This window comes from Ursus arctos, unplaced genomic scaffold, assembly GCF_023065955.2.
Source record: "Ursus arctos isolate Adak ecotype North America unplaced genomic scaffold, UrsArc2.0 scaffold_4, whole genome shotgun sequence".
Taxonomy (NCBI): Eukaryota; Metazoa; Chordata; class Mammalia; order Carnivora; family Ursidae; genus Ursus; species Ursus arctos.
This window is the reverse complement of record NW_026623056.1, coordinates 30,694,029-30,710,770: the sequence shown is the minus strand read 5'-3', so window position 1 is coordinate 30,710,770 and position 16,742 is coordinate 30,694,029. Positions and strand designations below refer to the sequence as shown.

The 16,742-nt window shown below is 42.8% G+C and overlaps 1 protein-coding gene across 4 annotated transcripts in view; it reads left to right on the top strand.

Annotated features, from left to right (window-relative positions):
- The window catches only part of PARP14 (poly(ADP-ribose) polymerase family member 14), a 43,639-nt gene extending 28,498 nt beyond the window's left edge, over positions 1-15,141 (top strand). For 3 of the 4 annotated variants that reach the window (XM_057306510.1, XM_026494833.4, XM_048214874.2), the window contains exons 13-17: positions 3,482-3,688; positions 6,106-6,696; positions 7,963-8,096; positions 11,786-11,960; positions 12,737-15,141. In XM_057306510.1, coding sequence (XP_057162493.1) covers positions 3,482-3,688; positions 6,106-6,696; positions 7,963-8,096; positions 11,786-11,960; positions 12,737-13,026 — 1,397 coding nt within the window. In that variant the 3' untranslated portion in view covers positions 13,027-15,141. Of the gene's footprint in view, positions 1-3,481; positions 3,689-6,105; positions 6,697-7,962; positions 8,097-11,785; positions 11,961-12,736 lie in introns of those variants that run through there. The other variant, XM_026494839.4, reaches the window with a different exon arrangement.
- Positions 15,142-16,742: the final 1,601 nt, after the last annotated feature.

The window sequence follows — 16,742 nt, the reverse complement described above, 5'->3', positions numbered from 1 at the left end:
CCCCCTTGCCTTCAGTCTGGTGCTGACTGTTAATATAGTCACTGCAGAGTAAAGGGGGCTCCTTACCCCATGGGAGCCCCTAAGGGAGTAAGCAAAGACTGTGGGTGGTTTAAGTAAGAAGAAAAAACAAAGAAAACTGAAGATAGTGTTGAATATTAGAGTGATATTTGGTCTGTACTATAGGAAAGAAGAGAGAGGAAGGGAGGGAAGAGAAAGAAAGCCCACCATCTCTCCTTCTCTTTCCTGTTTCTTTTTTTTCTGTCCCCTACATTATTTAGTCTTTAACTCCCTCCTCCTTCCCTTCGCCATGGAGAACATCAGAGCATTGGCTTGTACCTCCTAGTAGCTGACTCTGAGATGAGTATTCCTGGCCTTCTTCTCACACCTCTTGCACAGTTGGCTGTGTGAGTTGGCCTTAGGCCATCTCTGCACAGAAGGCTCTCAGTCACCAGAGCCTAATGGGTTCTGGTTCTAATGGGTCAGAAATTCAACTCCAACTTTCCTCTTTTCAGTCTACTTGCGTCTTTTGTTTTCCTTAAACTACAAATAGCTGTGTAAGTCTTCATATATAAGGATGGTGCTTTGGGTTTGTCATTAGTGAGGTGATGCTCTTTGAGTTCTTTCCCTAGGAATCTGAGTCATGGGCATTGGTTAGGAATTTCTGCTTGGTTTCCCTTCAGAGAGCTGGTCAGGGGAGCGAATACTCTCAGACTTGAAGTGGAATGTAGTTCACTGGTCCCAGAGAGAGAGCACTCAGCACTGGATTGGTGATGCCATTGCGCAGGAATCGGCTTGGGTGTCTCACACTGGCATTCTAGGCCCTCCAAAAGCTTAGCCTCAGTGCACTTAACCAGCCTTGTCACTTCCCGAGCCTTCTTCTAGTCCTCTGTTATTTTAATTTCTGTAATTCTCTAAAATTCCTCTTAATGTTCCCACATGGAAAGCTACATCCACTTTATTACTTTTCTATTTCTGGAAGTACAATTTATAGTTCCTGTATGTTTTCATTCCCCTTGTGGTATTATCCAGCTTGGCGGTTTAGCCAACTCGTCTGTCTGCCAGTTTGTCTGTCTGTCTGTCTCTATCTTTTATGAACACCCACTAATGACTCACCAGTCTCTGTCTCCACTGATTTTTTTTTTTCTGAGCTCTGGTCTTGTGTTTCTACATAAACTTTATTTGGGCCAAGAAATCAGGCAACCCAAGGATGACACAGACCATCCCAAGAAAAAACAAGGAAATGAGGCAGTTTTAGTTTTGTATGAATATATACACATGTTTGAGTGCTTCTGGGTTCCTGCAAACCTGTTTTTTCTTCCACTGACCTGGTTGCGTTGCCGGTCTGCACAAATCAAGATTGGCGGACTCTCCTTGCTTGTCATCTTTACTAATCCCTGTCACCACTTGAGCTGGTCCTTAGACTAACCAATGGGGGTGCTTTCTCCTTCAGTGGTGTTTATGAGTTGACTTGGTACTGCGATTGAGACGGCTTCTGGCACTCAAAGAAGCCCTTTCCCTGGCTACTTACAGACACCTGCCTAGGGGGAGAGAGTGGGTGGTCAGCAATACTTGCAAGCACTTCAAGTTCAATGCAGACTATGAACTCTAGTTCATTGTCTTCTCCCCCAAACTTTCCCATCCTCTTATATCCCTGATCATGTTAAAAGCATCACTTTCTACCTAGAATCCTTGACTCTACCTCCTTGATCACTCCTATGTTCATTAGCTTATTAACTAATTTGATTAAATATTTCCCGAGTGCCTGCCGTGCGCCAGGCACTGTGCTTAGGCACTGGGGACAGAAAGATGACTAAGGAGAGGGTCTAGTCCCCAGGGAGCCCCTAGCCTACTGTGAGAGACGGACATGTAAACAACTGCAGCACAGCACGACTCGGGGTGTGCACAGCACGACTCGGGGTGTACGCAGCAAGCTGTGTGGGTGGCAAAAAGGGGAACAAAGGGTCAAAGATAAACCCAGTTGGACACCAGGTCCTGCTGACTTCACTTCCCAACCATCTTCTCAGTCCCTATACCAGGCTCTTCATTCTGGCCTCTTCTCTTTGTTCAGCTCTTGTCTTTTGCCTACACTTTTATTATAGCCTCCTATCTAGACCTGGGCTCCCTGCCCCAGTGCCTCCTCCACCTACCCCCTCCTCCCGGATTTATCTAAAAAAAAAAAAAAAATCTCAAAACCAGATCTTTTCCCCTGAGTACACCAGGCTGAACACATCACGCCCCTGTTACATAGTTCTGTCTGGCCTAGCCTTTTCCTCAGTTTCTCATACTTTGCCTGTTGAATACCTCTTCATGCCCATATATCACATCCTCTGTGTTCTAAGTGACTAGATGAGAGCTCGCCCATGATGGGACACAGTAAATGTTGAGAGTGAATGAATGTATCTGAGCTCTCCCATTTAAATTCTTCCAAAAATCGTGAGATAATCATAGCTGTGCAAGGGCAGTTTGTCTCTTTTCCTGATCATCTAATCCAAAAAACTGAAGAAACCCTCTTGTCCAGTTTTGTATGGGGTTTGTCTACATTCCCACAAGTGTCTACATAGCCAGGCCAAAGTGGTCTGCTCTCATTTCTCATTGCAGTAACGGTGGACACCATCAACAGGGAAAATCCAAGCGGGCTATTAGTCTATCACACCAGGTTGGCCAGGGAACTTTTGCATTGCTCCCCATTGTGATTTGCCAGCTGCCATTTATTTGTACGTGACTACTTCCATGGCTTTTCATGGGACTTTTCAAGGGATTTTTCATGATCTTACCTAGGCAGTAGGCTTGAGAAACAAGATATGGAATATGCTGGGGAAAGAAAAAGACTTCCTCTGGTGGCCACCTTGAACCCAGCAAATCAGCTAAAATCTCACTGAGTATGCTAGAAAAGACTTCCTAGAGGCTTATGGATAACTGGTGTGCAAAGAATTATAGATTATAACAGATAACTTACAGCTCCAGGTGCCTTACAAAATCCGCGTAGCTTGAATCAGGTCCCCAAAGACATCTGAAAGAATAAGGATACATGCATCTAGTCAGATGATTATGAACAAAAAAGAAAAAATATTGTTCTTTTTAAAGAGCATGAGATTTCAACATTTATTAGCATCTTTTGCTTTTTATGGACCTTTTGAGGACATGAATGAGCCAAAAAAGGTTAATTTTGCTTTGTAACACAGAGGAACACAGTGAGCTAGGGTCAACTCGACAGAGGAGGTATGAACATCAGATACCAAAAGTGAGATCTCTGCGTCCTTTGTTCCCTGTTGGGCTATTGCTTCCTGACATCCTGGAAAAGCAGCTCCCTGGTGCATCTGGGACCTCAAAAGTGTTTGCTCATGCATTGTTAGAAAAGCCCATGATGATGAAAGAGTTGGGCAGTGGCATTCATTCTGTGAGGACTGGAATCCCCAAATTATTTCTCAGCCTGCCCAGTTGGGTCTCCCCCCACCCCCGTTTTTATTATCTGCCTTTCCAGGAAATGCCCAGAAAGATCCAGATAAGGTTGCTGATGCCATAATTGATACCATCGAAGACTTTATCCAGAAAGGAATGCTTCAGTCTGTGAAAAAAGTTAAAGTTGTTATCTTTCTGCCTCACCTCCTGGATGTGTTTTGTGACAGCATGAAAAAAAGAGAAGCATCTCTGGCTTCTCCCCAGCCATCTCTGAAGTCTAAACTGACATGTGAGTTGACCACTTTTATGAGATGCATATTCCTAATATTGATGTCACATGAGAAATAGTTAATCTTTAACAAATTGTCAGAAAGAGAAATTAAGAAAACAATCCCATTTACAATTCTATCAAAAAGAATGAAATACCTAGGAATAAATTTAACCAAGAAGGTAAAAGACCTGACTCTGAAAACTATGAGACACTAATGAAAGAAATTGAAGATGACACAAATGGAAAAATATACGATGCTTATGGGTTGGAAGAACTAATATTGTTAAAATGTCCATGCTACCCCAAGCAGTCTACCGATCCAGTGCAATCTCTATCAAAATTCCAATGCCATTTTTCACAGAAATAGAAAAAAGAATCTTAAATTTGACCCACAAAAAACCCCTAATAACTAAAGCAATCTTGAGAAAGAAGAACAAAGCTAGAGGCATCACGCTTCCTGATTTCAAACTACACGACAAAGCTATAGTAGTCAAAACAGTATGGTATTGGCATAAAAACAAATAGATTAACAGGACACAATAGAGAACCCAGAAATAAATCCATGAATATTCAGATCTTCCTTCACTTACAATGGGGTTACATCCTGATAAACCCTACTGTAAGTTGAAAATTTCGTTAATCAAAAATGCATTTGACACATCTGACCTACTGACCATCATAGTTCAGCCTAGACTACCTTAAACGTGCTCAAAACACATTAGCGACAGTTGGGTGAACTCATCTAACACAAAGCCTCCTTTACAATAAAGTGTGGAATATCTCATGTACTTTATTGAATACTATAATGACAGTGAAAACAGATGGCTTTGTGGGTACAGAATGGTTGGAAGCGTATTGGTTGTTTATCCTTGTGATCGCCTGGCTGACTGGGAGCGGCGGCTCGCTGCCACTGTCCAGCATCACAAGAGACTATGGCAGCATATATTACTAGCTCAGGAAAAGATCAAAATTCATAATTCAAAGCACAGTTTCTACTGAATGTGTATCATATTCATACTATCATAAAGTCAAAAGATCGTAAGTTGAACCATTCTAATTTACAACAAAGGAGCCATGAATATACAATGGGGAAAGGAGAGTCTCTTCAATAAATAGTGTTTGGGTGCTTGCTTCGGCAGCACCAATACTGAAATAAATAGTGCTGGGAAAACTGAACAGCCACATGCAAAAGAATGAAACGGGACCACTATCCTACACCATACACAAAAATCCACTCACAACGGATTAAAGATCTGAAACCATAACACTTCTAGAAGAAAACATAGGGAGCAAGCTCCTAGACATCAGTCTTGGCAATGATTTCTTTTTTTATTTGACACCAAAGCACAGATAGCAAAAGCAAAATAAACACGTGGGACTACCTCAAACTAAAAAGCTTTTGCATGGCAAAGAAAACCATCAACAAAATGAAGAGGCAACCTATGGGATGGGAGAAAATATTTGTAACTAATACATCAGATAGGGGTTAATAAACAAAGGGGTTAATATATAAAGAACTCATTCAACTCAATAGGAGAAAACAAATAATCTGATTTAAAAATGGGCAGAGGATCTGAGTAGACATTTTTCTAAGGAAGACATATAGAGACGGCCAACAGACATATAAAGAGGTGCTCAATATCACTAATCATCGGGGAATGCAAATCATAAACATAAAGGCATATCACCTCACCTGATAGAATGGCTGTTATCAAAAAGACAAGAAATAACACGTGTTGGTGAGGATGTGGAGAAAAGGAACACTCTTGCACTATTGGGGGGAATGTAAACTGGTGCAGCCACTGTTGAAAACAGTATGGAGGTTCCTCAAAAAATGAGAAATAGAACTATCATATAATCTAGAAATTCCATTTCTGAGTATTTATCTTAAGTTAATAATAAAAGAAACTATCTCAAAAAGATATCTGTACCCCCATATTCATTGCAGTAGTATTTACAAAACCAAGACATGTAAAAACCTAAGTGTCCACCAACAAATGAATGGATAAAGAAAATGTGGTGTGTGTATACACACACACACACACACGAAACATGTATGTGTGTATTATACACATGCACACAATGCAGTATCATTCAGCCATAAAAAAGAATCCAGCCATTTGTGGTAACATGGATGGACCTAGAGGGTATTATGCTAAGTGAAACAAGACAGAGAAAGACAAATACTGTATGATCTCACTTATACGTGGAATTTTAAAACACAAACAAACTCATAGACACAGAGAACAGATTGGTGGTTGCCAGAGGCAGCAGGGGGTGGAGTGGGGGATGAGGATGGGTGAAATGGGTGAAGGGGGGTCAAAAGGTACAAACTGTCAGTTATAAGATAAATAAGTCCTGGAGATGTAATGTATAGCATGGTGACAGAGAGAGAGAGAGAGAAACAGCTAATCTTCCTTTCTTTTCTTTTTTAGGCTCCCCAAGTCAGTCTCCACAAAAGCAGAATCGTTTGGTTTTGAAAAAGAAAACAGAATCAGCAAGTTTTCAGGTGTGTGGTGAAAATGTAAAATGTATAAAAAACGTTGTCTCCTGGATACAGGATCTGATTACAAAGGAACTGTGTCCTTACACCAACGAAGATGAGTGTCTCAAAGATTTTAATGAAAAAGAATATCAGAAATTGAATGAGCTGCAGGAGAACTTAAATATTGCCATTTGCTTGGACAGTAAAAGACCTTTGATTGAGGTTTTCGGGATTGGCAAAGATCTGACACAGGCTAGAAATGTAATTGAGGAAATGATCAAGAGAATTAGATGGGCCAAAGAACAGAAATCCCAGGCAGAGTTAATCAGTGAATTTATAGAATGGCAATATTACAACAATAGGACTTTCCATAGTTTTGACAAAATAACAAATCTGCAATTGGAGGATGCAAGGAAGGCAAAGAAAGGGAGAACTGTTGTCAAAATTAATCATCAGAGCTACACAGTGGACCTGAGCACAAACACTGCTACAGATGCGAAAGGACACAGTTTACCTGTTCAGCGCCTCACGAAATCTGAAGGTGAGTCCGACTGTGTGCTTGTTATCCATTGTCTTACACCTCCTTTGGACGGAACACTATTTTGTACGTATATCAAAACTGTATTCAAGTAGTTAAAATTGAAGGAACTCTTATGGAATGAGATAGGAAACTTGTTCTCTAAGCTAAGGAGCTTGCTTACGTTACGGCCGGGGAGATGTAGCCTGGTGCACACAACAGCCTGAGGGTGACCTCAACGGTGACTAGACCCGAACCTTGCATTTGTTCCTGTCCCAGTTTATATGCTTCCCAGAGCCAGTTCTGCTGTGGAGGTAATGGCTGCTTCAGTCAGGAGAGGGAAAGCCCTGGGCTTTAAAGAAAAGTGGCCCAAGTTTTCTAGAACAAAAGAAGACAGCCTGGTCAGCGTGGACACCCTCTGTGTCCATGACTGATAACCCAGGGAAGATTGGGAGCCTGTAGGATCTCGTCCCAGAACTTACTTCCTCTCCTGCCCTGCACATAAGGTTTCCTTAATGGGCGCACCAGGAAGCAGCCTTCAAATTCTCTGACTGGTTCTGCTCCCCATGAAGGGAATGCTTGTGCTGTGTAGGTAGCCATTCCTGCCTTTGACCCACACGGGTCCTCCACAGGAGACCAGAAAGCTGGCTTCCGGTACGTTACCTTCATCTCTTGTGAGATCCGTGTGAGTGAATTCTTCAGACTCCGCGCAACCCTAGGGAAATGACAAATAAGCATAATATTCGGTTTAGCCGAAGGGAGGACAGAGCTGCCGCCACAGCCCGCCACAGAGCCAAACCTGCCGTGCACCCAACTCTTAAGGGTGCGCGGAAGGATAACGAAAGAATAGATGTGGAGGGCCTTGTGGTGGTGAGGAGTTCTGGCAAAAGTCCACACTGTTGCAGGGAAATAATTGACTGCTAACTATTAAATTACGACAGATTAGGGACCGAACAGCATATGCAGCTGAGTTATACCAACAATTCTCAAATCTGAGCCTGATCGGAGCTTGTTAAGATGCAGGCACCCAGGTCCCACCCCTCAGAGAGTTCGAGTCAGTAGATCTTCGGGGTTTTTCCTTAACAAGCATTACGGTGGTTCTGATGTAGGTTGTCTGAGGGCCACACTTTGAAAAACATTCTCCTAGAAAGACAAGGAACTTCTTGAACACGCTGAGTCAGGAGATTGTGAAGTAAGAACGCAGATGATACTCAGTTCTTCAAAGCATCCCAGGAACGCGCAGATGGGCCTTCCCAGGGGCGTGGGAGTCCTCAAATGTCCTCTTTGCAGTTAAGATCCCTGAGCACTGGAGTGACATGAAGCAGCAGGATGTCTGTGTGGTTGAGCTACAGCCTGGTCATGCAGAATATAACACAGTGGCAAGCAAGTTTAATCAGACCTGCTCACGCTTCCGCATACAGAAGGTAAGCCTTCTGCTGACATGGAGTTTCTTAACGGTGGAAATAAGTGGTACCATGGTCCTGGATAAATACATAAATACATTTGCATTCATTTTCCATCTCTTTTTCTCCCCCCCCCCCCGAATTATTCTACGGTCATCAGATTTTAGATTGTAGCTTCTACTCCTGTCACCATCATACAGACACATTAAGTTTGAGATCGTGTCAGTTATTACAATATAATACTAGACTGCAGTATGATATTAGAATACTAAAACCAGGTATTGACTCAGGGAGGAGCTCGTTAGTTGTGATCTTGAAGAAACAGCTGGTAGAAGTCTTCCCAAGAGGAAGAAATCTTTCCCCAAAGAGGAAGGAAAGAGGAACATCCCCAAGAAAAAGGGAAATTCTCTTCCTCCCCAAGGAGAAGCCACGCGGTAGTGGACCCGTGGAGGCTGCTGGCAGCAAGAGCTGCAGCTCCAACGAAAAGGAAGAGTTCCAAAAGCCAGCCCAGGAGGATTAAAATCGACATTCCCCCACCCAGCCCTCGAAAACGAATTCACAACACTCCCTGAAGCAACGTAATAAAAATACAAAGACACAGCTTCAGGGTTGATTTGACAACGAGCGAACACCACAAAGAGACACGCAGAGGTCCTCAGATCAGGATTGCGTGCTCCTGCCTGCCATTCACAGATCAACAGTGCTTGCGCCCGGGATGAATCCAACAGTCCTTTCCTTGTTCATCCCCCTTATTTTGGCACCTTCCACTTTAAAAAAAAAAAAAAGATTTATTTATTTATTTGAGAGAGAGAGCACACAATCTCAGGCAGACCCTCCCCTGAGCGCAGAGCCCAACACGAAGCTCGATTCCGCGACCCTGAGATCATGACCGGAGACCTGAGCCGAAATCGAGAGTTGGGCACTGAACTGACTGAGCCATGCAGGCACCCCCTGGCACCTTCCACTTTTAAACATCGCTATTGCTCTTTGAGATTATGTTCCCATTTGACCTCTGTGGCAATATTCTATTAATTCTTTTTCCTTAACTAATTTTCCTTTCGTTATCCCTGTTACTTATTTCTCCTCCAAACCCTTAATCCTAGGTTTACTCATAGGATTTATATTTTGGTCTTCTGTCTCTGCCCTTCACTGGGAACAGTTTTGACCCCTCTTGGCTTCAGCTGTTATTTCAATGTTGATAGCTCCCAAATCAACATCACTAACCTGGATCTTTGATCAAGCTTTACAACACATTCCCAGTGACCTAAAAAAAATCTCTGCTTGCATATCCATCTGCTAAATCAATTTCCCTAAACCTAACCTATCATCTCACCATTTCCTGTTCCTTCCCCACTTCTGTCCTTGGTCCACCACTTTCTGAGTAAAGCTAGAGATCTTCGGGTGCTTTCCCTTCATCCGTCATAACGAGTCTGCCAATAAGGCCTGCATTTTCTTTCTTTGCAAACTTTTTCTTACTCCTGATTTCTGCCACCACTCTGTTTATTCACTTAGTTAAGCACACAATAACTTTTAAAAAATTTGAAGTGTCTTACAAAGATATGTATCATACCTTCAGATAAAATACATAGATGAAGAAAAATGGACAAAAAAAGGAGGGGAGGAGGGGCGCCTGGGTAGCGCAGTGGTTAAGCATCTGCCTTCGGCTCAGGGCGTGATCCCAGCGTTCTGGGTTCGAGCCCCACATCAGGCTCCTCCACTAAGAGCCTGCTTCTTCCTCTCCCACTCCCCCTGCTTGTGTTCCCTCTCTCGCTGGCTGTCTCTCTCTGTCAAATAAAGAAATAAAATCTTAAAAAAAAAAAAAAGGAGGGGAGGAAAAATAAGGTAATATAGAGGTATTGTCTGTTTACAAAAATATATAACATGAGCTCCTAGATAGTTACTAGAGGACCACAGGTTTGTTTCTGAGCTTCCTAATAGACAAAGCAAAGAAGTAAACACCCAGCCTCAAGATTCATCGTTTCCATAAATCAGAAAGAAAACCATGTGATCACGAGACTCAGCTTTTCGCAGTGCTGAGACTGCTGAGAGATTTATCCTGCGAGTCAGGTGTGCTGGAGAATATCATCAAAATCATCCTCACAATAAATTCAATATCAGATGTTATACCACTGCGTTTATTGTTAATCCTTCAACGTAAGCCATTCGAGCAAAACAGTTCTGAGGTAGCAAGACGATGTGCTTCAATATGCAGCACCCTGGGGAGCTGGTTCTGAGATAAAAAATAAGTTTCGTTTCAAATACCAAGCACGGTCATCTGGTAGTGGCTGGCTGGCGCGTTCCGATGAGTCCAGACTGAGCAGGACTGTCCAGTGGATCAGCGATGTCTGCAGGGGGCCCTGGAGGCTTGCCATGTGTTGGCAAATGGCCAGAGAAATGGTTTCACTACTTTTTTGTAGTGGACCCTTTTTTCAAATAAAATCCTATGTGAAAGTCCAGTGTGTGACACAGATAAAAGTAAAGCTTGGTTATATTTGCAGCACCTCTGTGGAAATCCCTAACAGTATAGAAACGCTAACAGGAAAAATAGGTGGTTGTCACCCTCCATGACTGTTAGGACCTGTGACTAAGATTTTCAACATCCATAAACTTCCACAGAGTTTCAGTAATTTTGCCACATTTGCCTTTTCTCTCTTACTCTCTGGGTTTTTGCTGAAGCATTTGAAAGTAAGTTGCAGAAATCATGACACTCCTGAATATTTTAGCATGTGTCTCCTAAGAATAAAGACGGTCTCCTAAATAACAACACTGCTATCCCATATGAGAAAATTTACAGTAATTCGGTAATACCTAATTGAGTCCATATTCAAATTTCCCCAATTGCTCACTTTCTTATAACTCTCCCCTCTCCAAATGTGGGTTCACACACTGCATTTGGTCATTTTGTCTCCTTTGTCTCTTCCGATCTAGAATAGTAGTCTTGCATTTAAAAAAATCATTTTTCATGATACTGAATTTTTAAATGAGTTTAAACCAGTTGTGTTATAGAATGTCCTACATTCTGGCTCTGTCTTGTCTAGACTTTTTTTTTTAAGAACTCAAGCAAGTTTGCTTATAGATTCTAGATTTGTCTGATTCTTCCTGGGTCCTGCTATCCAGGACTCAAGAAATTTCCACCACAACCCTGGAGGCTCCTTCACAAAGAGGATGATCAAAGCATGGACACTATGATCTGCAACCAGATCCTATCCCACCAGGATTCATGACCAACTCCTCCAGCTGGACCAGAGATTAATTTTCATTAACTTCCTTCTGGACTAGACCCTCTAATGCTTCTCCCACCAGTAGAACATGGCCAACCGGGTGAACCAGTGTCCCAGAAGGGCTTAGGAGGAGAGAGGCAAAGGGACCAAGAGAGGGAGACAGCAAGCAGAGAAGTCATCGAACTGAAGATAAAAAGTAGGAGTTGGGGAGACTTGGTCTGCCAACTTCATATAACGAGGACTTAAGACCCTAAGCACTGTTTGCTCTCATGTGGTGCATTACAAGATGTTAAAAAAAAATGAAATTAACATTCTTCCCAAGGTCTGTTTTTGTGAAACACTGGATCTAAAAAGATTTCTGATGCAGAAAGATGCCACGTGGCATTGAATTTGTTATTTTAATTTTTATTTATACAAAATAGTGGTCATATCTTTATCTTGCCAAAGGCTCTTGGCTCCTACAGGATATTTCTCCTTGTTGATTTGCAGATTGAGAGGATCCAGAATCCAGATCTCTGGAATTGCTACCAAACAAAGAAGAAAACCATGGATGCCAAGAACGGGCATAAAAACAATGAGAAGCAGCTCTTCCATGGGACAGATGCTGACTCAGTGCCACATGTCAACCGAAATGGCTTTAACCGTAGTTATGCTGGAAAGAATGGTAAGGAAGCAAGTAATCTGGCTGCTCAGAATGGGGTGTTAGCTGTGAGAACCCAAACTGGCGAGGGACAGTGTGGACTGACTGCACTGTGTTACTTCATGGTTGGTGCCTATGCTGTGGCCAGAGGTTCAAGGTTGGGCTCATTAAGTTTCATCCCAGAAGGACTGACTGGCCCTCTGGGATGGAGGAATGACTTTTTTTTTTTTTAAAGATTTCATTTATTTATTCATTCGACAGAGATAGAGACAGCCAGCGAGAGAGGGAACACAAGCAGGGGGAGTGGGAGAGGAAGAAGCAGGCTCATAGCGGAGGAGCCTGATGTGGGGCTCGATCCCATAACGCCGGGATCACGCCCTGAGCCGAAGGCAGACGCTTAACCGCTGTGCCACCCAGGCGCCCCTGGAAGAATGACTTTTAAAAAATTAAAAACACATGAAAAAAATTTTTAAGAGGCTTTGGAGGGAAGAACTGAACATTATTTTAACATTATTTGACATATTGGGTCAACACATCAGATTATAGACTACATTGAACTTCCTTTTTTTAAAAAAAAAGATTTTATTTATTCATTAGAGAAAGAGAGAGAGAGGGAGAGCACAAGCAGGGGGAGAGACAGAGGGAGAGGGAGAAGCAGACTCCCCACTGAGCAGGGAGCCCGACGTGGGGCTCAATCCCAGCTGGAGGTCATGACCCGAGCTGAAGGCAGATGCTGAACCACCTGAGGCACCCAGGCGCCCCTAAATTGAACTTCTTAAAAATGTTTTTTCTCTTCACAGGTGCGACATATGGTAAAGGAACCTATTTTGCCGTCGACGCCCATTATTCTGCCAATGATACATACTCCAAACGAGACAGAAATGGGAGAAAGCATATGTATTATGTGCGAGTTCTTACTGGAAGCTACACACGTGGAAATCATGCACTAATTGTGCCTCCTCCAAAGAGCCCTGAAAACCCTACTGACCTGTATGACACTGTCACGGATTGTGTGCACAACCCCCGTCTATTTGTGGTATTTTATGACTACCAGGCTTACCCAGAGTACCTCATTACTTTTACCAATTAACATTTCGGTATCCTTCCCAGAAGACATTGCTCATCTATACGTACCAAGTTGTAAAACAAGTTTTAGACGTTTTTTCCTCTTAACGGCATTTTCTGAGACTAAAGGATCCTTGTGACTGAAATCAGACTTTCTTCAGCTTCTCCTTTATTAACTGGAATGAACGTATCTTAAGAGCAATACATTTGAGAATTCAAATCAGATAACTTAGTTACAACTGTGTGTCCACAACCGTGGACAGCCAATCTGTAGAAGGAAAGAACAGGTTTGTATTTTCGGGAAGGAGAGACGACGTTCATCTTAAAGGCAGAGGGCACAGCTCTGCAATTTCAGCTGCTGCTGAAGGAGACAGCTGGTATATCACATCTGGATGCCGTATTCCTGTGAGGAGCACCGTATTCCTGAGTGGGTAGGACTGCTGTTTTTTCCTGCAGCCAGGGATGGTGTCTCTCTCTCTTTTTTTAATCCCTGGGCTGAGGTCTGTGCCTGATGTAAACAGATGCTCCAGAAACATTCCATAAACCAACTAAGAAAGAAAAAGTCTAGTCAGACTCCGACCCCAAATAGGAGCCATCTGTTTAACATCCTTGACTTGTCACTTTGCCTTAAATTGAACAGATTCCGTGACAGGGGACTCCGTTCTTCACAAACTGAACCATGCATGACATGTGGGACAGCTCCAGACTGGCTTCTGTGCCCTGCACGGTTCGGGGGCTGAGGTCTAGCTTGTGGCACATGGGAATTGGGTCCCACGGACTCGTGCAGCACAGGAGTCCTGGCTCCGACTGGTCCTTTTCTGTGTTGACCCCAAATCTGCCTTCATCTAACTTCTGTTGGTCTTAGTTCAGCCCAGTGACAACAGTAGGATACTTTCAGGGTGAAACCCTTCTACTATGTTAAGATCAAGTGAATTCTAATGGTATCGAGTAGCATATTTTGCTTGGCAATCTAGTTTTTGATGATTTTAAAGACTTGTGCCTAAATAAACCAAAGGAATTAAGCAGTCATGTTGCTAATTTGCTAGCTCAGTATCTATTATGTAGGAAAGTGTTGGTTTTTAAAAAAATTTTCCCCAGATAAATTTCAGATTCAGACTATTTATTAAGCACCTCGATTGTACCCAGTCATATAATAGGTGCTTTCACATAGAGTATTTATTTTATTCCTCCGAACAGTCCTGTCCGGTAAGAACTGTATCCCCATTTTGAAGTTGAGGAAACTGATGCTCAGAGTGCAAGAAGCTTCCTTGCCTGGGGTCCCCTAGGTAGCAGCTCTCAGAGACGGAAACCCAATCCTGATTCCTGTGTCACCAAGCCCTTTGCTCTTCCCAGTACAGAGCATGGCCTCTAGATTAATGTTACCATTTCAGAAATATCTCAGGTAATCTATGAATGTTCATAGAATTCTCATATTTCCTTGGCTTTTTCCTTCTGGCTTTGGTTTTCCATTACAGTCTCTTCATTTGAAGCTCTGTAGACCAGGAGCCTGGAGCTGATGCCCAGTGCAGATGGTGCACTCGGACACCAGGGGGTGTCGCAGGGAGATTAAAGGTGCTCTTCCTTTGCTGTGAACTACTTGTTTCAAGTACAGGAGGTTGAGGGGGCCACAGTTCTGCTTCATTAACAGACAGACGTCTTGAAATTTTTCTTGCTGTTGCTGGTTTTTTTTTTTTTTTTAAGATTTATTTTGAGAGAGAGGGAGAGAGAGAAGGGGGAGGGGCAGAGGGAGAGCCTCTCAAGCCGACTCCCGCTGAGTGCAGAGCCTGCCACAGGGCTCGATCCCAAGATCCTAACATCATGACCTGAGCCGAAATCAAGAGTCGGATGCTTACCTCGCTGAGCTACCCAGGCACCACGGTTGCTGTTTTTTTTTTTAAGTGGATCGGCAAAGACTCCTTATTGCTTAGGAGGCCCTGCCCTCTGAGCTCAGGCTTGACAGTGAATGTAAGCTCTCTGATTTGCTCTTGCTCTCCAGTGGTTTGGTTAACTCAGGGCGAAGCTGAATATCAGGTGTACTGCACCAAAATGTAATGATCCAGTCAGTAAGTGTTGTAGTTATCCTCATTCTAAAGAAGTATATGTCATTTACCTCCTTTTTGAATAAAATACTTGGAAAATACATTTGGTGGTAAAACTCTTTATCCTTAAGGGCATCTAGATACAGGAGAGCTTGGTGATAAACACAGGCCACTGCTGGTAAGACTACAACTCAACATGAGAACATCAAGGGGTCCTGAGTGTTAATAACATTCAGCGGAAAATCAGAGTAAGGGCCCAGGACAGCTTTGGTTCAGGAAATCTGAAGGGCACACTGAATCCAACAGAAAGCCCCTGCTAAACCAAGCCCACTTCAAGACGGTGAGGGGTCTTGGGGGCTTCCTCTAGGGCCAGAGGGTCTTAAACATTTTTGTTCTTTGTATCACCTTAGGTGTTTGCTGAGCTAGCAAGCTCTGGCCCGTCCTAAAGGAGTCAGGTTCTGTGCTCTAGAGGGGTGCCTACAAATGTGCATTTTCAGCAAGCACCTCAAATGATTCTGTTATCCCGATACTCAGAACCGCCTATGACTTTCAGGGCTCCAGAGACTTTTGCCTTCATGGGCCCCTTACTCCATAAAAAGTAAAAAAGTCTTAACAATTACATTTTGCAACTGCATTGATACAAACATGAGTGCAATGAAAGCTGGATTATATGTTGTTGTTGTTGTTGTTTTAATTTCAAAAAAACTAAAATATTTTGGGGCCCCCGAAAAGCTCATGGGCCCTAGCCACTGTGCCAACTGGACAGGTCAGCATTGCTGACACCTGGATATGTTAGCTGCAATGGTGAACTATATTCTTAATAGAAATTTTGTTTGTAGTTCTTACATTCTCAGTATGAGCTGAGCTGGAACCCATTGCCCCACCCAGAAGTGGCCCAGTCCTGGGAGCAGGGGACAATGAGTCTGTATTCTTTAATGCCTCTGGCCTCTACAGGGTCAATGCGTTTAATAATTTCAGTCACGCATGCACGCTTATCTGAGAAATGCAGGATGAAATGCGACCCAGCTCCCTGAGTGCCTGATGGTCTCCCGCCTTTACTATCCTTCCTCACTGCCATACTCCCCTTCACAGATAGCCAAGGTATCCATCTTGATAAAATCAGGAAATGATCTCCCATCACTCATTTACACTTAGAAATCCATTCATACCAATGTCTTAACTCTCTTCCCAGGTCTCTGCATGTCAAAGACTGTTCCTCCAACTGAATTAAATGCTTTGTTTCAGAATATCCTTCAAACTTTTGTGACCCCAACCTACATGAGGACATGAAGAAATACATTTTATATCAGGCCCAGTACACACACAAATATAACTGAAAAGTTTTATGAAATATATTTATCCTGAAAAAAATACTTTTCCTGGAAAATTTCATGAAGTAATACTTACACTTACTAATGGATTCACTGAAACCACCTCTTCTATTTCACTTTTAAAAAATGTCGGTCTTACCCACCGTATTGATTTTATGACTTACTAAATGGGTCACAACCTACAAGTTGAAAAACAGTAGTCAAAGGAGTAGCAAACATAAAAAATAAAATATCTGAAGAAAAAGGTATGTCCATTTCTGCAATAAGGATCTAACTACTAAGGGAAAAAGACATCTTACCCTTGGCGACAACATCCTCTACCCCAATGTATTTGATGGAGTGTTGCCAACAAGTTCTTCCTTTTATAATCC